Here is a 23,878-nt window from a genome sequence, read left to right as displayed (position 1 = left end):
TTTGTAATTTGTCCATGGTGGTGATAGCTCCCCTACTCTTTGCGAAGGAAATTGCGGGAAATTTAATGTCCACCAACTAATGCTGGCAGACGGAACGCCAGCTCAACATCCATCCAAGAGACAGCACACACATCGATGAATCACCCTGCCTGTGAAACACCGGGATGACAGTTTGTAGCTGGGTCAGGATTCAAACCCAAGCGAGACAGCTTAGAGGTGAGTGCGCAAACCCCGAGGTTACCTGCCAGTCGCAAGGCTACCAATCTCAGACTCTGAAACTCAGTCTCCTGTCACAAGATGCCAATGGCATGCTCCAGCCTCAAGGTGGGCAAGATACAATGCAGCACGGGTCCACATTGAGGAGCCATATTCCACGACACTATGTGCACAATTAAAAGCCAAGGGTGGCACGGGGGGGGGGGGGGCAGAGAAGACTCAACTCTGACGGTGGCCAGCTTTGGAGAAATAATCAGCCAAACAAATGTTATCGCTGATGGTTATTCGTTAGCTGATGATTACACTCCAGAATGGAACAACCTGGATAGAAGCCAAAATTGTGACCGTATATCAGTTCGAAAACGGATAGCGTGGTGAGGTTTTCAGCAAATGATCACGCAATCAGACGGACAACATAAAAGACAAGGTAAAGAGAATAAGAAGGGAAAAAGACCGACTCCAATACAGTTCTTTCGTATTCAAGCCAGAATAACAGGTAGGACCGTGGCACTGCTGACTCAACTGTAAGCATCATGCGATTATAGTCGTCATGGTTACCTCCAGGCTGATAAGCTGAACAATCTCCAGCTACATATGCCGCGATATCCCCTCGCTCATCACGGTGAAAGCGGCCTTTTCTCGACACCTTCCTTCCCCGCACCGAACGCATCGGCGCCTCCCGGGCACCCAGGTCGTCGTCCTCGCTCTCATTACCCCGACGTCGACGAGACGGAGCAGCACTGGGAACAGGGGTCGAAGCCAAGGAGGAAGGAGAGTGCGGAGGGGGTGGAGTGTGGGGTAGGCCGGGAGTGTCACCTCCAATAACAAACCCCACTGCCCCTCCGCCCCCATCCGCTGCCATGTGTCTGCAAAGACAAATACAGTACATATTTATAAATTCGCAGCACAATCCGGTAGATTTACCCAAGTCGTCCAGATACTGACAAATTATAACCTGGAGAGTCAATCTGCACAACCGAGCCTCTTGTTTGGAGGAAAACAATCAGATTGCCCAATCCCATCCTGGTGTTGGCTCAGGAGTTCGGGTGGCGTCTCGGGATCCTCGGGTCCTGAGTTCAAGCCCCGTCGGCCGCTGAATTAACACACCAGGGGGGTTGACTCAGCCAGTCATCCTTCCGAGGTCGGCGAAATGAGTCCAAGTTCCAGTGTGTGTGTACTGGTAGAGGGGCACTGCATCAGCGACACAGTGGCGCTTTCAAGGAACGATAGCTACCCTAACAGCTAAGCTGCCATACGACCACCACCATCACCACAACAAGATTGCCCAATCAGCCCATGCGGTGGAAACAGACCACGTGCTTCCGTCACAACAACACACCACAACTACCGAAGGGAAGTTTGTAAATCATGGAACCACCAATCACACGACATCGTTATCGGCCGATTATATCCAAGTACTCCACTTGGTTATTATTCATCATCTCCCTAGTTTGCACACGCACACACACACACACACACACACACACACACACACACACACACACACACACACACACACACACGCACACACACACACACACACACACACACACACACACACACTCACTCACTCACCCGGCACGTTACTCGATTACCTCGATCACCCGGCCGGTTGCTTGGTTACCCGGTTATCCAGCGGTGCATATTCCGAGGAAATCGAGGCCCAGCCTTTTGGGGCCCGGCGTTCCCTCTCAAATCGCCGATCCTGCGACCTCTCGTCCCTCCGACCCGGCACCTCCGCTTGCATGGATCACCCCCATCGAGCCCGCTCGGTCCCCGTGAAGCACCTCCTTCGGCGTGGACGACGGAGATCGTCCCGGAGGGGATTTGCAGGACTCTGTTCCTAGGATTCCTTGACTGCTCAGATCGCCTCCCCTCCGCTCTCACAAAGGCCGAGAAGACGAGATGTTGTAAAGACTCATCGGCCTGTTCGCCACTGCAAAGGCTTCTCTTTGGGCCGCAGTTAACGCCGTTAACATAGCCGGGCCTTTTATTTTTCCTTTTTTACCCCCGATATAATAATAAAAAAATTAATTAAAAATTCATTAAAACACCTCAACGTCCTGACGCTCTCGCTTGGTGGATGCCGTGACGTCTTTTCATCTGCTCGGCCTCTTGTTTTACCGGCGGCTCGACGATCAACCGCCGATATGTGCGTCACCGATGTTTAGTTAATATTTCTTCATTTAGTGAAGTATTCTGCGCAAATCGAAAGAAAAAAAAATAGAACAAGACGCTACCACCGGCGCTCTGCCGTTACACCGCCCAATAAATCGTATTGTTGTGGTATGACGGTTCGGAGATATCGGTAAAGTAGTGAAGGTTTATGTAAAAATTTTAAATGTAATTATTAAAACGATAAATCTAATGGATCTACAACAGCTTTTTTATATAATTAATTAATTACTCACTTAATTAATTAATTAATTAATTAATTAAAATGTCAGCTTCTGAATCGTGATCGAATTTATGATAGTGACGATTTTATCTCTTCTCTCAATTTTTTCCCTCTGTGGGAACCAATAATAATATAACGGCCATCGAATACAGGTACTATTTTGAAAATTTGCAAACCAAAGCGTCCGTTATACACTGAGGAGCTCTGAAGGTGTTCTTGAGAGAATTTAAGCAGCTGATGTAGCGTTCTCCCTTTCTCTCTTTTCTCTGACGGTCCATTCGTTAAGGCTTTGTAACTTTCCAAAAATAGTTAAAAATTTCTATGGCAACTTCAGACGGTAGAAAATACGTACTTCATGCTAATATTTGCGAAAAGAAATGCTGAAAAACCGTATCTTACACGTTAAAATTAACGTCTTCACGAACGGATATGACGTCATGGTTTTGGTTCGCACCAGGACACTCAATATTTGTTGTTTAGATTATTCTGGTCAGGAGTGCCCCAATCTTATTAAAGTACTCATGTTGGTGCGAAACCCTTGTGAAACAAGAAAATATGATGAAAGAGACGAACATATGACGTAAGGGTATTTTTTTGATGACGTCATTTCACGGTGCAATGGCGGCAGCAGGCGGGCGCGAGTGTCCAAGCCAAGCTTTGAGAGAATGCAGCGGAACGGCGAGCAGGCGAAGAGCAGGCACGCCAAACTGTCCAGGCCGGAGGGGGCCTTCGGAGCCTGAAACTGGAGACGGTTTCCATGGTGACACGAGGGAGATGGAAAGAGAGATGGAGGACGAGAGGTGAGGGGTTTGTTTGCCTGGGTAGCTTGTGGGATTAATTCAGTGAGGTTATGGAGGGGATAATCTTTGGGGATATGGACAGTTACTTGGACTGGGTGGAGAAGGGGCTTTTTGTGGGAGTTAAAAAAAAAAAACAGGAAGCAGAAACGGAAAAGACGACGACGACTTGTTGGGAAATATTTTGGCTCGCCTTTCAGGAATCGGATGGCGAGGCCTGCCGTTCGACTGAAGATGGCAAGGATTTCGAAGTTGTTCGCTCATCTCGATTTTAGTCACGTGAGCTTCTGCGATCGATCAGTGTGTATAGATCGGTGAGTGAGTGAGTCCGTCCGTAAACACTTTTAGTCAGTCATCGCTTAAACCAAACACTCCATTTTGATGAAACTTGGCCACAAGCTTCATATGTGATGCCGACCAAAGGTGTATCGACCGCATCAAAATCTGCGCTCATTAAAGGGGTCTCCGGGAGGGTTTTGACCCCCCCTCCAAAAATTGGTATTTGCTCTCTTCAAACGACACAGGGATTCACAAGGGGTTTGCTCAGATCCATTCCCTGACCTCTGAACCTGAAACCAACGGATCGCAGATAATTCCAGGATCGAAGGGTTGAACCCCAGATGTCGGTTGGGGCCACCAAACCTATCTTGCATTACCTCACTGGTGGTTTGATGATCCCAACTGAGGAACTGCGCTTTCGACTCCGCACCCTGTCTACTTATTGCGTACGGCCGAGTGAAGCTGTGGGTTGGCGACCTGATGGAGCAAATTGATGGGGTACAACTTCCTGGTAAGTAGACAGGGTGTGGAAATCTAAAGATTTCGTAAGTATATTGATGACTTCCGTCCTCTGTGTGTTTGTTTGTGTGTGTGTGTGTGTTTGTGTGTTTGTTTGTAGGCACGATAACTCGAGAACGGAAGAAGCTACCAATGTCAAATTACACCACGTGATTCAGGAGGGTGATGGCTAGTGCTGATTATATTTTGGTCAAAATCGCTCAAAGGTCAAGGTCACAGTGAGGTCAAACATAATTCCGTAAATTCATGTGGAGAAATGGAGTATTTTTGCTTCGGTCGACGTTACGAGTTCGTTTTAACTTCGATTTTAATTTTGTCTTCGGTTTTTGCGATCGCTTGGGACGCTTAAAACTGGGTTGTGGAAATTCTGGTAAAAATCGGATATTTTGGATGCGTTTTAAGATTGTATAAAAAATATTTCACTCGCCGCGTCACGGCTCGTCACGTGGTGCAGCACGTTCGAGCAGACGCGTCATTGCGCGCTGACGGTGTTTTCGATAAAGATGGTGTGTAAAAGTCATTTTTTTTTATCCCAATTAAGGTTATCGTCGCATGCCTGATTCGCTAAGCCGTCGGATTATGTAAAGATTGTTGGTGGATGGCCGAATATTACGGTTTTGTGACTTTGATAAAATAATATTAAATAATTGCGTGGAGAAATGGAGATTTTTGCTTCGCTCGACGTTACTATTTTTGATGGTTTGGTACAGAATCATCGTAGAAACTTCTGGTTTGCATCGCTACCTTCTCGAGAGACAGCTTTTAATAGACAAGGTCAGAGGTCAAGTTGACGATTTCGTAAGTACCAGTCTATTACTGCTTGTTACTTACGAAATCTAAAGATTTTGTAAGTATATTGATGACTTCCGTCCTCTGTGTGTGTGTTTGTTACTTACAAAATCTAAAGATTTCGTAAGTATATTGATGACTTCCGTCATCTGTTTGTGTGTGTGTGTGTGTTTGTTTGTGTGTGTGTTTGTTTGTTTGTAGGCACGATAACTCCAGAACGGAAGAAGCTACCAATGTCAAATTACACCACGTGATTCAGGAGGGTGATGGCTAGTGCTGATTAGATTTGGTCAAAATCGGTCAAAGGTTAAGGTCACAGTGAGGTCAAACATTCGATTTTTGATGGTTTGGTACAGAATCATCGTAGAAACTTCTCGTTTGCCTTGCTACCTTCTCGAGAGACAGCTTTTATTAGACAAGGTCAGAGGCCAAGTTGATGATTTCGTAAGTACCAGCCTATGACTCAGGGGTTTCCTTAGAAGCCGGTTACCGGCGACCCGCAGCCGTCTACTCAGAGAAAAAATGTCAAAGGTCGCCGCCTACTTCAGCGCCGATTTTTCTATTTTTATTTTTATTTTTTTTTGTCACCACGAAATCTCTACACCCCCTGTTTTGAAATCTGAGACGAAAACACATTAGTATTTCGATAAAAGCGGGCTTACTTTTACTGTTAGTACTCTCGCCAGGTCTCGCACAACACTGAACTAAAAAATAACACAAGCAGCTAAAACCGCCTCCTGCAATGGAGAGTTCTCTAAACTTTAGCCTCGTTTTGGACTGTTAGCTTGATACCCTGATTCCATACAGCAATGACCTCAAGAAAATAAACTTTGTCGGCCTCGCAGTTTCGGTGCCGAAACGATGGCATCGAAACGAAAATCCCTGTCTGGCTTTGGATTTTCGAAGAAGTCCAAAGACATGGGAGGTAAGCTTCTGGCCATCAGTAATGGGTCTAAACTTTCACTGTCGCGAGTGCGACATTGTTGTTGTTTCGCGAAACACGTGTTTCACCTCGTCCATTTTGAGCTTTTGTCAAGTGATGCGGCTCCAAAATACACGGGCACCCGTTGTGCCTTTTTAATTTATAAAGTAATTAGCCTCTAAGCTTAAAGCAGCTTTTGTACATCTTATTAGTCGTGGTTATTTGCACTGAAAATCGCCATTTATTCACTGAAGTGAAGGCCAAGTATCAGCAGCTGTGAACTGACCAACTGAATACTGGTACCGCAGGTACATGCATGTACCATAGACTTGCGAGCTTTCCTTGACGGTATAACAACACGTTATTGGCGGATAATGTAAGGTGGAAGTTTAACAAAATTGGGATTGTGACTGTGACGCAGTATTCACACTTCGACTGTTTGATTGGTTGACTGATTGAAGCTAGCTGACATCGAAAAAAGAAATTATCATAAAACGAGTGAAGTTAAATACATGTTTATCATTCATTTTCAAACAATAAACTAGTCTAAAGTTATTAGTTTGAGCTGTTTATTAAATCAAAACAAAACACAATAAGATAATAAACAATATTTAACAAAGTAAAATGAAATCGAAGAGGGGAAATATGCATAAAATGAATGAAAGAAAGAAAGAAAAAAAAACCAGTTTTGTGGAGTTTTCCACCCCAACAGCATGATAATATGAGAACCATTTCATGTCAGAAATCATGCTAGAATGCATCTCCAGCCATCTAGGATCCTCCGGCTTCCAGGGCCCGCCTAGGGCCCTGGACCCCGGCCATACAGCTGCACTCGCTTCGCTCACGGTGATGGTAACCTGCTACTTTTTAATGGTAGCCTCCTACTCCAAAAAATAAGGAAAGCCCTGATGACTGCTTGTTTGTTTGTTTGTTGGGCTGTGCAGGATATCTCAAACAGTTATTGATGGATTCGGATGAAACTTGGTGGGACGTTACATGTGTGGCAAAGACGAATTGATTCGATTTTGATGAAGATCCAAATCCGGATCTGGATATGAGAATTATTTAATTACAAAGTAATTCTTCACCATTGAGAGATAGAGCCAAAAACGATGCATTGCATGATATTTCAAAAATGAATTGGGCTCGATATGTTCTCGTGAAAGGTATTGCGTAGTGGAGGAGTGCGCTCTACCGAGTGCCCTTCTTGTTTTCTTTAGATTTGCAATGTAGAGCATGGCGGTAGACTTTACTGTGAGGATAGTCCGAGTCGTGGGAATGGTGCAGAGAATATGTGGGTGCATTGAACGAGCATTCCTTTAAATGTTTCTCCTTTATTCCTTCAGTGCAAGTTCCTTCCCCGACGTGGACAGCACCGGATCCAGCGGTCGCTCCACACCGGCCTTGCGGGGAGCGGGATGCACCGGAAGTGGAGGCGTAACCCCCCGCCCACCGGCTCCACCTGCCTATCCCTGCTGCTGGGACCAATGCCAGGCAGCTTTTGCATCGAGTCCCGATCTGGCAGATCACATTCGAGAGGCACATGTAGCACGCCAGGGAGCTGGGGAGGTTTGTGATTCAACACCCACAAATCGCCCAACAATTTTCATTCCGCTGACCCTTCCACAATCAAGCATGCCAATGACCCATTCCCAAACATCTCCAATAACTGAACTCACATGCCTCAAAAAGACCTTACACTTTTATTCAGGAGTAAAACAGTTTATGCAGTTGGTTTTATTTTGTTTTATTTTTAAATATAAACTAATGTTTATCATTCCCATGTCACTGTTGAATACCTCATTCACAAAGATGGGATCAAGAAAAAGAACTTTGATAAGTCCACATGGGATGACAAAAATGAGATAGGTTTCATTTTGGTAAACAGACGAGGAGTGCTCCAACAGCTGAACCCGTGTGTGTGTGTGTGTGTGTGTGTGTGTGTGTGTGTGTGTGTGTGTGTGTGTGTGTGTGTGTGTGTGTGTGTGTGTGTGTGTGTGTGTGTGTGTGTGTGTGTGTCCGTGTCCGTGTCCGTGTCCGTGTCCGTGTCCGTGTCCGTGTGTCCTCCATAACTCTGAAACCATAAAACCTTGCAGCCTGGAACTTTGCATGCATACTCAGGGAACTCCAACGAAGTGCAAGAGTAAAAATTGGGTGTTTGGGTTAATTTAAACGCCTCTTTTTGAAGATAATTAACACCCTGATGTAATTATATCCTTTTTCAGGCGCATCCTCGGCCACCTCGCTCTTTGGGGTCTTAAGGTGTTTCCTGGGTAACCTCGCCGGGGTCTGATGCCACCCTTTTTCAGCCTGCTTAACCATGCCTTGACATGGAACAGGCCGCAACGATTTCTGAACGATAAAGTTTTTTTTTTCACTTTCCTCGCTCATATTATGGAATGTCTGTTCATCATAGCTAAAAATTACTGTATATAATACATCACTTTTTTAAGTAAGATAGTTTTCAAATTTGGAGCTTGGAGTGATTTCATGCATTATGTGATTTGATTTTCCACGATCTACTCTCATGGACTAATTAAAGTACATCATTGAAATATTATTTTGGTTTTGAGGATCGGATATCGTCCGGACGAAATAACTGTCAAAATCAGTTGTGAAATCTGATAATTTAAAGAAATAACGAGTCTTATAACTAAGTCTATATACCTATCTACTTTAAGTAAACAAGGCTATGTTCCCTCCTTCTCCATATATACACAAGAAAATGTGAAATTTCCAAAACATTAAAATTATATTTTTTTTCTACTGTTTGGAGAATTATATTGAGTGAACACAAAATTTAAGAACGTGCCAAATTTAACCAGCTTCATGGAGTTATATTATTGAATGCATTCACTCGTAGACCTCAGCTCTGTCGCCCAGAGGGACTGCCAATCCATAGTGTCTGCCAGATCAGTGTCCATATTTTCAAAGGTTATGTGACGTGCTCCACAGGGAATCAAAGCAAATCTGGTGAAAAACGGATGTTTTCAAATAAAGTTTAATAATGTTTGCGCGGACCATGAATGATGTACCATGTGACTCATGCACAGACGAGCAGGCAACATGGCGGATTATCTGCAATGTTTATTTCATGAGCGATTAAACTTTGCGATGTCTCAAGGGTTGTTCTACATTAAATATATGGTCTACAGCCACAGCCTGGCCAGCCGTATCTTATCAACCATTAAATTATACTGCTTGCTTGAGTGCTTAAGCTACTTGCCAAGCGCCCTGATAGTCCATACCAGTACCGCGCGATGTCATTCTGAGCGAATTGTTCCCTCACTGCAGACGCTTTTGCCACGCCATGTTATCCTGAGCGAGTGGTCCGTGCTCCGTCGTCCTGAGCGAGTGGCCGTGCTCCGTCGTCCTGAGCGAGTGGTCCGTGCTCCGTCGTCCTGAGCGAGTGGTCCGTGCTCCGTCCTGAGCGAGTGGTCCGTGCTCCGTCGTCCTGAGCGAGTGGTCCGTGCTCCTTCGTCCTGAGCGAGTGGTCCGTGCTCCTTTGTCCTGAGCGAGTGGTCCGTGCTCCTTCGTCCTGAGCGAGTGGTCCGTGCTCGGTCGTCCTGAGCGAGTGGTCCGTGCTCGGTCGTCCTGAGCGAGTGGTCCGTGCTCGGTCGTCCTGAGCGAGTGGTCCGTGCTCGGTCGTCCTGAGCGAGTGGTCCGTGCTCGGTCGTCCTGAGCGAGTGGTCCGTGCTCGGTCGTCCTGAGCGAGTGGTCCGTGCTCCGTCGTCCTGAGCGAGTGGTCCATGCTCCGTCGTCCTGAGCGAGTGGTCCGTGCTCCGTCGTCCTGAGCGAGTGGTCCGTGCTCGGTCGTCCTGAGCGAGTGGTCCGTGCTCGGTCGTCCTGAGCGAGTGGTCCGTGCTCGGTCGTCCTGAGCGAGTGGTCCGTGCTCGGTCGTCCTGAGCGAGTGGTCCGTGCTCCGTCGTCCTGAGCGAGTGGTCCGTGCTCCGTCGTCCTGAGCGAGTGGTCCGTGCTCCGTCGTCCTGAGCGAGTGGTCCGTGCTCTGTCGTCCTGAGCGAGTGGTCCGTGCTCCGTCGTCCTGAGCGAGTGGTCCGTGCTCTGTCGTCCTGAGCGAGTGGATTCACAATTAACAGATTAAAACAAGTTTTCTTCAAGTTCATAAAATGACACCAAATGGAATTCGTAAAATTTGTCATTTTCGTTTGTAATCGGTAAAATAGTAAAAAAAAATTCATGAGAAACATATACATATTGTTGCGGGCCGAGGGTGTCGGGTGCGAAGACCTCAAGGTGGGGGAAGAAGCTATGTCGATTCCCACCAGACTCTCCGGAATTGTAGGCTCTCGCACACGGATAATTCCGTGACGGGGTGGGTCGCTTATCCGACCGTGGACACCAATAACTCAACCGCGTGACCTCGGGTCCTCCCATCTATGGGTTAATTACCTAAATAATCACGTGATTTAATTACCGGGGAACACGCCCTCGGTACGCCTTGTCCGAACCGGATTACTCTACCGGATCGGATCACTTTTCCGGATCCCATGCAGCCGAGTGACACTGCCAAGGACGTACTGGCTAAAAGGAACGTATCGTTGGGAATAAAGTCCCTGCTAAAGTAGGATTCGGACCATGCTGGATCAATGGAAGAAAAGACAAAAACGAGCAGGGAACTCCTAATAATAATAATAATTTATTTACAAGCAGGCGAGGAAAGATATGTGGCACAGTGATGATTTATTGGGGTGTGTTGTGCAGAGATAGAAGCGTGTGGTGTGACAATAAACAGACAACTTACAAAAGGGGACACAGAGCAGACTTAACACGAAAATAATAACAATAATAATAACGATCTTCTGCCGTCTTACTTCGGCAGACAGGCGCCAGGACACAAACATACGCACACACAGACACAGAAAACCCGATGAAGAGGGAGTTTAGAACCAGGAATTGGGCACCGTAAAGGAGGAGCTTGAGTCGAGAAGGGGCGGAGTCCAGAGTGCGAGGGTGGAGTAGTGAGCGGGACCAGGTAGGCGGGTGGGGTCTGTGGTGTGGGCGGAGACGAGGAGGTGGAATCCAGGCAGCAGGAGGCGGGTCGTGGCGGTGTCGATGAGGGCGAGGCGAGAGAGAGAGGCGGAGACGATGAGCAGGAGGCAAGAGGGACTGCCCCGACCTTTATAGGGTCCGCAGCTCGGGGGGAGGGGCCTGCCAAATCCAAACGTCATCACCCGAATCGGGCGCTTCAATTGGCCCCGACCCCTCAGCAGTGTGACCACTCCTCATTTTCATAAATGCCAAGGTGAGCTAATGAAAAAAGCCAAGAATTCACAAGGTTTTGGAAAAGCGATGATAATAGAAAACCGATATGCCAAGAAAACCTATAGAAAACCAAGACGCCAAGGTGAACAATGAATAGCCAAGATCTTGTGAAAAAAGCCAAGGAGTGGTCACACTGCCCCTCACGTGGTCCACCAGCTTGGGCCGGAAACCGCCTCACTTAGTTTCTGGCAAGGCCATCTCAAACAGCGGCAATATTGGGCTCCGACCCCACGAGATGACATGAATCGCCTACACCGAAATTGGTATGCGAATCATCCTGCAAAAACCCCCGGGCTCCCGGTCGAGGGTCCCGAATGCCCGCTCGGGCGTTCGACCAGCGTCGATCAACGCGCTCCGCACTGTACATTCCCTGGCTCGATCGCTGGCCGCGGAGACGAGAAGACGTTCACCGTCCGTGGAGAATCCATCGCTGCCAGCGAGGGCCGAAGGTACATCGCCATGGATAAATCCATGCACGTTTCATGAGCGGCATACGTTTCTGCTTTCGGGCACATTCCATAGAGTGCGCGCGGTTCCGCCATTACGCACGTGGCCAGCACTCGCGTTCACACGACTCCACTAGCGTGTGCGCGGGGTAAACACCAATATGCGTCGGATATTGAAGTTAAAAAGGATGGTCGCCATGCTGGCCGTGTTTCCCGTGCCGTGTAAAACGCCATTCGTGCAGCCTCTCAAGAGGTATTTATTTGCATGCCTTTCTTTCTCCCCAGACCATGGGAAGCTTGAACCGACAATTCCGCACCAACAAGCACACCACATGACTTGGCGCTGCAGTTTCCCCACCATGGCGCCGCACGCGCTGGCCTCCACGAGGCCCCACCTTACAGTGAAGGCGCACGTGGCTGATTTACCTCAGGAACAATCAGAAAACTAGAAGAGTAGGGATGAAATGAAGGAGAAAATGATTTAAGCAACCCTAGCTATTAGATCATCTCAACGCACTCCCTTGTTGTCCCGCTAAACAAAAGGAAGGGGACTATCAACACGTATAATAATGGAATAACTGTCTTGAGACACTATCTGTTGTATGCATGCGGTTCCGAGAACCGCAACAATATATATATGGATATATATATATATATATATATATATATATATATATATATATATATATATATATATATGTCCATCTTTGATGTCCATCGGTATGCAAAATTTCAGCTTTCTACGTCACACGGAAGTTCCCGATCGTTAATATTAGTCAGTCAGTGAATCAGCAGTTAGAAAGAGCTTTCTATATTAGATATATTAATACATTATTAAAAATATATATTATTATTTTTAAATATATATTTGAACCATTTTCAATGGTTGCTACGAGACAGTGCAGCATGTAGAAAAGCCGTTATAAATAACTGTTTGAGCATTTGAATAATAGTTTGATTTGAGGGAAATAGCGTGTATGTGCTGGGTGGTGAACATGTTATATTTAAGTTAAGACGTGCATGGTTTAATGTTACCATATCATGAAATGTGTGATGGGAGTTATACTGTGTGATAATACATTAAATCTTCTCGCGAGTAAAGTTTGAATCGTGATGTTGCATGCATTGATGGGTTGACTGACTGCTTGGATGCAGCTGAGGTTGTGGATCTATTGATGTAGGTCATCCACTGATCAATGTGGATCTCTGGCCAAGGTTATGGATCTGCCATTTGGAGAGGTTCTGGGCTGAAAGGATTGGAACCTTGCTTTCTGATTGATGTGGTGGAAGAATGTGGTGCCCAGCTATTGATTCATTCAGTTGGGAAAGCAGTCAATTGCTTATAAGTTAAGCTTCTTACTTTAGGTAAGGGAACAATGTTTTGAGGTTTACAATTTAAATAAGGTTGAATGTGAATGTCGGATGGTGAGGAACAGAAATTTGTGTATTGGATTCTCATTCATTGAGGTCCACTGTAACTGCAATTACTTCACGGGTGTTTTTGTTTGTTCCTTTTTCATTCCCTCTCTCCCCAACCTTATTTCTTGACTTTGGAGCACCCTTCCTAATTCCACTCAGTGACGCTTTTACTTGCAGTCTTTCAAGACTTAGATTGGCAAACTTGGCTACAAACTACAGACTTGGGTTAAAAGGTGGTGGAGGTGGAACCATGGGGAGGGGTTGACGCCAGACCGGCGTCTACCCTAATCGGGTTTAAGGGCCCTGGCCCATTGTCCAACCCCTCCCCCCCCCGTTCCTCCTCACTCCAACGCGTTTCAGGTGGTGACCACCACCGCAGAGAGGCAATCGACTGAAGCTCCAGATCACCTGAGTGGACGTCCGTAGCAGTTTGGGACCGTGAACCATCCCAATATTGGTTCACTTGTGGTCCCCTGCGACGAATGCCGACCCAGCGCACAGATCCAGTACATTGGATCTGCACAACTGGCTTGGTGGGCAAGACCATCTGCCTGGAAGAGTGCGAGGCACAGTGCTCACTGAAATTGCCGACCCGGTGGCGTTTAGCACCAACCACCCAGTGGTTATCCATTTACAGCTGGGCCAACTCAGGTCAGGAGTCTGAGATTGCCACCGGATTGCTCGTCGCCGACCCCAACAGACTCCCCTGGGAGGGCCATGCTGCACGCAGTGAGTCGCAAGCACCGTGGAGAAATTTTGAAGGAGGGGAATAAGACCCATGAAGGCGAACCCACTTCTGAGACATAGTGGTAGTACCATATACCTTATAGGAGAGACCCAGCCCCACGAACGCAGTCGTACAAAGGAAGATCAGGAAGTATTTATAGCTATTAACTTGTGAAGCACAAAAAGTTGGCTTACAAGCATTTCAATGTACTATATTGTTGATAATGTTGAGTAGAATGACATTGTTACATAGGCACTCAACATCCAGTCATTGACTTGCCTTGAACTTGCATTTGAGTCACTACCTTTGAGCATCTTGCTTTGTCTGTCTCCCAGGTGTACGTGTGTTTATGGAAAAGCTGTAAGGTGTACAACACGCCCTCATCCAGCCGGAGCTGGCTGCATCGACACGTGCTTTCTCACAGTGGGGACAAACCTTTCAAGGTAATGACTCGCATTTGAGAATGAAATGCTCTTGAGCTTCGCGAACAGTCAAAGGTGTTCGACACATTCTGCCTGCACAACCACTTTATCGGAAACGGAGATTTAAAAAAAAAACCCAGTGGTTTCATTCAGTTGAACTCATTATTTGCATGTATTGAATCGGAATGGCTGTTCGGATGTTCCCTGGCCTCAACATGACCATAACAGCTCACTAAATGGGTTGGTGTGATCTGTGACCGTGACGACGTATGTCGGTGAAGGAAATGCTGTATATCAGTCGGTGCTTCAATTAGGGTAGAACCTTTAACTCAGACTTTAGTCACTGCATGCAACATTAGAATAAATGATTACCTTTGAAATTAGTCTGCTGGCATGAATGTAATTATTCAAGCTGGTTTCAGTTTAAACGCCAATGCAAACAAGGGTACAAACAATAAACACTTCGGAAAACAACTGACAACTGGACAATTAATGAAACATGTCATACATTTTATCAAAGGTACAATTTAGCTGAATTTTCTTTCTCTGGCTGTTTTCCTTTTATTTGGGTAGGGCAAGGAAAAGGGAGGAGGGGTGCGTAGGGAAGGGAATGTTTGCAAATGCACTTTTCTTCTCACCACCCACTGTCACATAAGGCATGTTTAAACCGAACCTTCAAGGCTAATGGGGCCTGGTAGGCAGAGCTGAGAGGGATAACTGTTGTGATTGGCATTCGCACCACACATGCCCATTCAGAAATATAATGTACCATGTGTTTTTTTTTTTATAATGTGACGTCACCTATCTTCATATAACACATTTCCTACCAGCAAAGCACAATGGGAGAATTGTGTGCACTGCGGTTTGTGCCGTTCATGTCATTCCTTTTTTTTTTCTTCTTTTTTTCCCATACATAGTCAAGGCTCGTGGAAGAGCTGGTACTAGTACAGTGAAAGGATAAGGAAGCAACAGGACAAAAATAACAGTTGAGAGAGGTGGGGAAACACCAACAGCAGAGTTGAAGGTCAAGATGGAGCAGACTTGGACAAATAATGGGTATGGGGAGGAATGGAGGGCAGGAGAAGATGCATGGGGTAGACAAGATGGATATAGAAGGAAACTCAGGAGGGAACTGGAAATTTGAAAGAAGGTGGGATTGGGGGTAGGGCGAACGAGGGTAGAAAAGGTCATGGTTTTGGATTTGGGACGATCTGAGATGGTGGTGTACAGCTGTCTTGAAGACCTGGAGGGAAGAATGGGATTGAAGAGAGTATGGAAGGTGGTTCCACAGTTGGGGAGAAAGAAGAATGAATGAGTGGAGGTGAGCAGTAATCCTGAGTTGAAGTAGTTCCTCTTTTTTCCTACCTATGGAACCAACTTCCACATCCTCTTCAATCTAATTCTTCCTTCCAGGTCTTCAAGACAGCTGTTCACCACCATCTCAGATCATCCTAAATCCAAAACCATGACCTTTTCCACCCTTGTTAACTCCATCCAAATCCCTCCTCCTTCCAATTTTCCATTTTTCCCTCCTTGGAGTTCCCTTTGGTATGCATCGTCTGTATCCATCTTGTCCACCACATGCATGTGTGATTTGCATCCTGTTTTTGTCTGTTACGTCCTGATCCATTCAGTGTACTCGCTCTTCCACGAGCCTCAACTTTGTGTACAAAAAAAGAAGTGTGTGGATTTTGAAAAAGTTGAGTGGGAGCTTGAAAATGGAAAGGAAGTTGGGAACAGGGAGATATAAAGGGCAGGTGGGTGTTTGGAGAGAGGTGGGAGGGTGTGTTTAAAACTGTTCTTTCTTAAAGATGACGTGCATGAACGCATAGCAAAAGGTGTGTTGGTGTACACAGAGCAACAGCGGTGCACACATATGTAAGACTGGTAGAGTAATTTGAACGTGGATAAACAATGGCAAAACTTGTGCCATGTGGCCATTGACAACAGTGCTTCATGTGGATGCCGGACTATGAAGCTATTTGCGACAAATGAATTATCACAGATATAAATATATAAAGCTATAGCCTAGCCCTCGGCACGCTGCCAGAATCAGTTGCCACAACAGGGGCTCCAGATTCTTCAGCACAGATGGCCGAGCTCAAACAGCCAATGAAGGAGTGTATTCATCATGAAGATTCAAACTGTCACTGAAAGTCACATTGATTTAATGCACAGCTGTAACAAAATGGCTTGCTGGCAAGATTAACTAGCAACGTCAAATAGCCAAAAGGTGCTGATGAAGTGTCCAAAGACGAAAGCCTTGAATGATCCTGGCAAGGCACAAACCTGTAGAAAACGCAAGGTAACAATGGACAAGGCATCCTTTTGGTGGACTGTTTTGAGAAACAAGTTTTCTTTAATATGCGGATCCTCCGACTTAATCCCTCTCATGTCCTGCATTTGAAGTATATATACATGATGGTGTCGACTAAATTATGTACGGAATGGATTTGGCACACTGTGTGATTATAATAGTTTACGTTTGTGAGATGGAGTTGAGTTTTATGTCGTCATAGGTTCACTTTCATTTTTAGCCTTTGTTCATTCAATCATTTCTTCATCAATATGAACTGGTTCGTGAGCATTTGTGCTATCAAGCCAGCTGGTGCGTGAACCAATCGTCCACATGCTCCGCAGTGTGTCATCGACGGGTGCACGGCCACATTCGCCTCTCAAATGGGGCTGGCGCGCCACGTGCCAACGCATTTCAGCTCCGGAGGGACGGCTCGCCTCCCTGCGCAACCCCGAGCCAAAGACGAATCGCCAGGCAAAGCAGGCGGAGGGAAACGCCGACGGCAGCGTGGAAAACGACGATTCTCTCTGCGTGAGTGCAGTGAACATGTTTGCTGTTGCACTTTGCTTTATACACATTGATTGTGCTCGCTCCCTCAAACTTTGTTAAAATCACATGTGCATACATATGTGCTTTATCTTCATGTCTGTTTATCCCAGCTTATTGAAATATATATCAACTTTACCAAAGTCAAAATTACATTTCACATCAAAATCTACACCAGTGGTTTCCAAACTGTATTCCGTGGATACATTGGGGTATGCAAATCCATCGGCGTGTGTCCGCGAGCAGGAAAAAGTAACATTAGCCTCCCACACCACCAAACGGCATCGCACGCAGCAACTCACCACACTATAGAAGCAACCAATGCTAAGCTCTGCACAAGTGGCTGTGTGTCGCTATAATAGTCTTGCATGGTGATCTACAAAAACCTCTGGAGGTAAGGGTCTGCACATCCATAAGATTTGGAAACCACTGATGAAGACAATAATAACGATCTTGATTTACCATTTCAAATGGTAGCAATGCAGACAAAACAGAGCCTTTTGCCTTAACATTCATCTTTTGATATAGTTGATTTTGCATGGTGATGCATCATTACATGTTTTAGCAATTGCTTGATCTGTTTGTGTGCATGAGTATGTGTGCACATGAGCTATCCTTCTCAACGTGTAACAAATATGCTGGCATACTCATTTTCTTGTTTTGCAAAAATAATTTCAAGGGGTTTTTTTTGCCCAGACCTAAATTTAAATATTCCGCCCATTGCCTGTCAGGAAGTAGAATGGATAGTTTAACCCTGTTTGAAATACATGTTTCAAGATTCATGGAAGAGGAGAATAACATATGGTAAAGGGTCACAGATAAAAAGTTGAGAAATGGGTGGACAAGAACGTACGGATGCGTCACGGCATAAGGAGAGGAATTGCAGGTTGAAATGGGAAAAAGAGTCTCAGCAGGTGTTGTATAGCTCAAAAGTAGAATTGATCAAGACCATGAGTTAACGATGAGCGGCAGACTTGAAGTCCTCGGGTCAGGAGCATGAGACCACAGACTTGGGAATATGGGTCCACATGAGAGATATGAGTGGGATGAATGAATGAATGAATAGAGTTGAGCATTTATCTTAGGCTTGAGCCTGGTGTTGGCTTAGTGGTTAGTGTGGCTGGCTTGGGATCCGAAGGTCCAGAGTTCAAGCCCCGTTGGCTGCTGAATTAACACCAGGGGGTTGACTCAGCCTGTCATCCTTCCGAGGTCGGCAAAATGAGTACCAGTGTACTGGTCCCGGTGTATGCCCCGGTTAGAATAGGTGTACCATATCCCTGTGTGTCGTAAGAGGCCACCAGGGTTGGCGTCAGGAAGGGCATCCGGCCATAAAACATTGCCTCAAGAAAAGCTAACCCCTGCAGAGCAGGGAAAAATGGCTGTAAAGACAGCTGAAGAATGAAGAATTTATCTTCGGCTTGTTCAAGGTAACAAGGTAATAGATGCTAGTTTTGACTGTAAAATGTGTGTGACCTTAAGGAGCAGAGTTTGGCAGAGAGGTGAGAGAGAAGGCAGAGCATGGCCACAGTCAATCCGGTAAAAGACTGCATGGCCACCAACTTGCCTGGAGTGACTGAGAAGCCGAACCTGAAACTCGGTCTAATGCTGTGAGATTTCAATGCCATGGAGGGCCTCAGACTCCACGGCCTCAAGGCGGACAAGATGGGAAGCAACAATGTTGGTCCACAGTGGAGAGCCATGTTCCATGGAAGTTTGGATGAATGTCTTGTACACCAGTATAAGCTAGGGACAGCAGAGGAAGGACTTGACCCTGCAGAGAACTCTGAGGCAATGGCCAGCTTTACCAGCTTGGATCTATGATATGCCAAATATAAGATATAGCTGATGATGAGGCTCAGGAGCTCTCATTGAATTGCCGGTGCGTGTGCGTGTGCGTGTGCGTGTGCGTGTGCGTGTGCGTGTGCGTGTGCGTGTGCGTGTGCGTGTGTGTGTGTGTGTGTGTGTGTGTGTGTGTGTGTGTGTGTGTGTGTGTGTGTGTGTGTGTGTAACAATGTTATTACTTCTTACAGTTGAAGCAGTATGTACCTCTTGAAGCATGTTCAGATTTGATTGACTTCAGGTATTGTTGCTTGGCACTCAGTTGACTTCTTAAGTGTCATTTATACAATTAGCCCCTCGTTTCTCTCCCAAGTTTCTCATTGCAATAAGAAAATAATCTAAATCACAGTTTATTGTGCCAATTCCCATAAACTAAATTTTCTTACATTGGGTTCCATCTACCACTTTCTAACCCATTCCCCGAAGGGATCCAAACTTTACTGAATCAATTTCCCACCCCCCAAGCTATTTGGCGTACTGTATAGTTTGTTTTCTTACAAGGAAAAAAAAATCTGTTCCAACACATGGAACATGTCTTTGAATCCTGACAAATCTCACACTCTCACTATGTCTCTTATATGAGCCCTGACATTGTACATATATATTAAAAATAAAAAAGGAATTTGGATGTTTCCTGAGTATTAAAAATGGATCATGGAATGCCATATAAGATAGTCTATGAACTTTCTGTGCTTATCATATAAGCTAGTCTATGAGTACACAATGTTTTATTGTTGCAACCCGTTATGATAAATTTACGAAATGATTCATACAAGCTCACTTTTTGCAAACTCGTTGTTTGATTGAAGAAAATATTCTGTTTCCCTGATTCCACCTTTTCCATTTCTTTTCTCTTCCACATTTTGTTACAGCAAAACCAGATGACTTTTTTGACTCGCAAACAATGGACATGATTCGGCATCGCTTGGTCTGCTTTAACTTGGCAACCCAGCTGGATAGCCAAGGTGGAGGAAACAGTGTGGTCTTCAATAGCACGGTATAAACGCAGCACTATTAAAAAGGCACCTGGACACACCTTCAACTGAGTAACCAGTACTCAACAGCCTATGATATCTGTACTAATAAATGTCGTGTGTGTGTGTGTGTGTGTGTGTGTGTGTGTGTGTGTGTGTGTGTGTGTGTGTGTGTGTGTGTGTGTGTGTGTGTGTGTGTGTGTGTGTGTGTGTGTGTGTGTGTGTGAGAGAGAGCCAGTGTGTCTCCTCCATAACTCCAAAACCATGAAACCTAGCAGCTTGAAACTTTGCATGCACACCAAGTGAACTCCAAGGAAGTGTCTGAGTGAAAATCGGATGTTTGAGTTTCTTAAAACGCCCCTTTTGAAGATAATTAACAGCCTTATTTAATTACATTCTTCATCAGGTGCATCCTTGGACATCCTCGGACACCTCGCTCTCCCTTGATGGGGATTTAAATCGCCATTTTGTTCGGCCTATTCAAACATGCCTTGATTTGGAAACATGATCTACTCTCACAGACTAATTATAGTATGTTGTTGTTCGTCTTTCGGCTGCTCCCATTAGGGGTCACCATAGCGGATCATCCGTTTTTATCCGCATACTGATTTGGCATAGGTTTTACGCCGGATGCGCTTCCTGACGCAACCCTGGTCGCCTCTTACGACACAGGGATAAGGATTGGGCTTCGCCATGATTCCGGGCTGCCCTACACCCTCTCATAGCGCGGCCCAGCGCAGAGCTCCCGTCCTCAAGTGATCCTCTAACCCAAGCCTCCGAGTAGCCGGATAACAGGCGCACGCCACTATGTCCGGTAGACGAATTATAGTATATAATCAAAATATTATGTCTGATTTGAGAATCTGATCTTGTGGACTAAATAAGTGTCAAAATCTGGAGTGAAATCTAAAAATTGTTCACAAATTATCGATTTTTATAACTACGTGTATTTATTTAAGCAATGCATTAAACTTGACTTTTTTTACTCTTTGGACGATTTTGTCGAGTGAAGAAAAGACAAAGGAATGTGCAGAATGTGTAATTTCAATGAGCGCAACGCCGTGCTTTACAACCTGTTTTTTCAATCTATGACGGTACAGTCCACAGGGTCTTTTGTTTTTTCTGGTAATTATGTACGCAGTTTGCTCTTTCCGTTTTGGGTGATCTGCTTATATTACAATATATAAATATAAATATACTGTTATAGTTGCTGCAATATATTTATATTTGGTATTTTCTGCAAGCGAAGAGGAACTTTTTTGTTGCTGCAAGTGAAGAGGCTTTTTTTTTTTACACCGTTTTGTGCGATCTGCTTTCATGACAAAATATTAATTTAAATGTATGAAAAGTTGCTGCAATAGATTGATAGTCTGTAGTTTCTGCAAGTGAAGAGATACATAGACAGCACACACAAACGTGATACAAATGGGTACAAATGACTCTCCATAGGGTGTGTGTGTGTGCCTACATTCTTGGTTACGTGTGTGCGGTGCGCGGGTTTCGTGGGCGCGCGATCTGAATTCGAACTCGGGCCCGTGGTGCGTGGCGCTGTGGAGGAGGTTATGCGGCCGTCTCACGAACCATGGCTTCTGCATGTGGGGAGCAGACATCCTGCAGTGCCAAAGCCTCGTGAGGAGCGGACGTTCTGTGGCATTGAAGCCATGTGGGACTTGCCACCATGCAGTACGGGTGTGGGGAAATCCGTGCATGTGTGCAAATGAGAGGTTCAGTATATTGCCGGTGCGCGTGTACGGTTAACATGGACTGCGAGGAGTTTGGATAAATGTGTGGGAGGGGTGGGGGGCCAGGGTTGCTGCATGCAGGCAGGCCTTTGCCAAGTAGAGAGCATTAGTTTAATTTTTAAATGCTACTGCCCGGTTTTTTATAGAACACAGCTGTTAAAAAGAAAACTTTGCTGTTTGGGAAAAGATGAAGAATAATAACGAAGAATGACACCACATTACTATTCCACAATACGACACAACAATCCTCTTCTGGTTCAGCATCACAATATCTTTTGACATTTTCCTTTTGTTGTGGGATTGTGATGAATAACCATAACAATCCATCCAATCAATCCCACAACATCACAATGTAATGTTGTGGGATTGATTGGATGTACTGTGATATTGTCAAGTCAGGCCAGATATTGTCATGTCAGGCCAGATTAGATATGTGACTTGTACAGGTACCATGTAAACCTGGACTAACCTGTTTCATGGTCTGGTTGTCGGTGACTAAACCGTCTCCCCCACCAGGTTTCCTGGTGAGGAGAGTGTATGATATGGAGAACAAGCAGGAATAAAAACAAAACATGTCAAAGGGTGGAGGATCTCCATGTGAGCCAACAGCCATCCCCATATCTAGTGCCCAACTGTGTCTGCAGACGTCCTCCTGCAGTTGGGTTACATTTTTTAGGAGGTTGGTGGCAGGACTTGCACTCCAGCCACCATAAAACCCTTCGCTCTCCAAAACACAAGAAGAATGCAAAGAAGATTGAAAACCCACTCCGTGGGAGTACCTCCTGTTCAGCGTTACCCTCCGTGGGGCAGCTCACCAGATGATGTGATTGGGGCAAAGCCTTTGGAACCCCACTATTTGATGATGAAATACCATGGGGTAACCTTTCTGGGTCATATTGCAGAAGTGTGTCGGGGTGGTGCTGAGATGTCGCCAGCCAGACGACGGTCTCCTTTGGTTAACCTGAGGCGGTCCCTTCTGGTGGGTGCATGGAATGTCCTATCCCGAAGAGAGGATGATCACCTGTCTCTGTTATCATCTGAGCTCAAGTGTTTGAACATCGGTATTGCAGCTCTCTCTGAGGTTCGGAGAACGGATAGTGGTGAGATCATGGCAGGTAGTTACATCTACTCTTGGTTTGGCCGCTCAGATGGTTACCATGCCCAAGGAGTTGCTGTAGCTGTGTCCAATAAGCTGACTCCAATGATAATTGAGATAACACCGGTCAACGAGCGTATTATGAGAGGAAGGATTTGTCACTCCCTGGGTGTCGTTTCACTGGTCTCTGCATATGCTCCGACTGAGGCGAGTGATCTCACCATGAAGGACACATTCTACTCCACGCTTGAGTCTGGTTGATCAATGCCCCAGGCGAGATACTCTTCTAGTATTGGGGGATTTCAATGCATCGACTGGAACTGAAAGGGATTGTTATGAGATGTGTGTTGGTCCCCATGGGTCTGGAGCTGTGAAACAGAATAGCACTAAGTTCCTTGACTTTACAAGAAGTCATGGACTGAGGGTGGCTGGTTCATGGTTTCAGTGCCCACAGGCTCATCACTGGACTTGGTATTCCAACGCTGGTGGTGTGGCAAAGGAGATTGACCATATGCTCGTTGATGGTCACTGAAGGATGATCGAGAACTACACGGTGTACCGGAGTGCTCAGTTCCTCAATACTGACCACAGGCTTGTGGTAGCAACTCGGAAGTTGCAACTTAAATCCAGGAGAATGGTACAATCCCAGCCTTGGCTAGATGTTGGCAAGCTCAAGGATGAGAAGGGAGCTGAGAAGTTTGCGAATAGGCTGAGTGGGGATTTGGGGGGTCTGGGTGCTTTGGGAGGTCCTGAACAGAGCTGAGCTCTTTGGGTGCAGAGCTGAGCTTTTCAGGGCGTTGAGGCATAAAACTGGATGTGCGATGAGGGTGGACAAGGAGGCTTATGTGTGAGGAATCTTTGAGGGGATCGAGCATCACCTGTGGTCAGGCGATTCTCATCCTGTTTCCAGGGGAATTCGCGCATTGCGTTCCTCCAATCCCATCCCTCGGTGTACTGCAGTTTGAGCGGATGGTGGTGGGCTCTTGATGGAGGAGTCCGAAGTGAAGGCCCACTGGACTGGCTACTTTGAGCGGCTGTACCAGGCTGACCCACCAGCTGTTGAGTTGGATGTCAGGGGTGTTGCTCTTCTTTTTGCTGAGCCTCCAATCAACTGTGATGCACCTTCGTTTGTGGAAACACAGGCTGCGATGAACCGGTTGAAATGGGG

General features: G+C 45.9%; 2 protein-coding genes across 9 annotated transcripts in view; one reads left to right on the top strand and one right to left on the bottom strand.

Annotated features, from left to right (window-relative positions):
* Positions 1-2,451, bottom strand: part of LOC147030668 (arginine-glutamic acid dipeptide repeats protein-like) — an 80,991-nt gene extending 78,540 nt beyond the window's left edge. For 4 of the 6 annotated variants that reach the window (XM_085874927.1, XM_085874931.1, XM_085874928.1 and 1 more), the window contains exons 1-2: positions 1,841-2,450; positions 775-1,082 (exon numbers count right to left, since the gene is read on the bottom strand). In XM_085874927.1, coding sequence (XP_085731053.1) covers positions 775-1,082; positions 1,841-1,860 — 328 coding nt within the window. In that variant the 5' untranslated portion in view covers positions 1,861-2,450. Of the gene's footprint in view, positions 1-774; positions 1,083-1,791 lie in introns of all 6 variants that reach the window. The other 2 variants (XM_085874929.1, XM_085874930.1) reach the window with 2 other exon arrangements.
* Positions 2,452-3,165: 714 nt separating this feature from the next.
* The window catches only part of AEBP2 (AE binding protein 2), a 38,687-nt gene continuing 17,974 nt past the window's right edge, over positions 3,166-23,878 (top strand). Inside the window, exons 1-5 of one of the 3 annotated variants that reach the window (XR_015056469.1) lie at positions 3,166-3,414; positions 7,267-7,489; positions 14,131-14,238; positions 16,858-17,044; positions 19,771-19,895. Coding sequence is in view for 2 of the 3 variants with exons in the window: in XM_085874924.1 (XP_085731050.1) it covers positions 3,212-3,414; positions 7,267-7,489; positions 14,131-14,238; positions 16,858-17,044; positions 19,771-19,895 (846 nt within the window). In the remaining variant the exon portion in view is untranslated. The remainder of the gene's footprint in view (positions 3,415-7,266; positions 7,490-14,130; positions 14,239-16,857; positions 17,045-19,770; positions 19,896-23,878) is intronic. The other 2 variants (XM_085874924.1, XM_085874925.1) reach the window with 2 other exon arrangements.

This window comes from Eptatretus burgeri, chromosome 3, assembly GCF_056783735.1.
Source record: "Eptatretus burgeri isolate ZD-2024b chromosome 3, Ebu_testis_v1, whole genome shotgun sequence".
Classification (NCBI taxonomy): Eukaryota; Metazoa; Chordata; class Myxini; order Myxiniformes; family Myxinidae; genus Eptatretus; species Eptatretus burgeri.
This window is presented reverse-complemented; position numbering and strand designations above follow the sequence as displayed.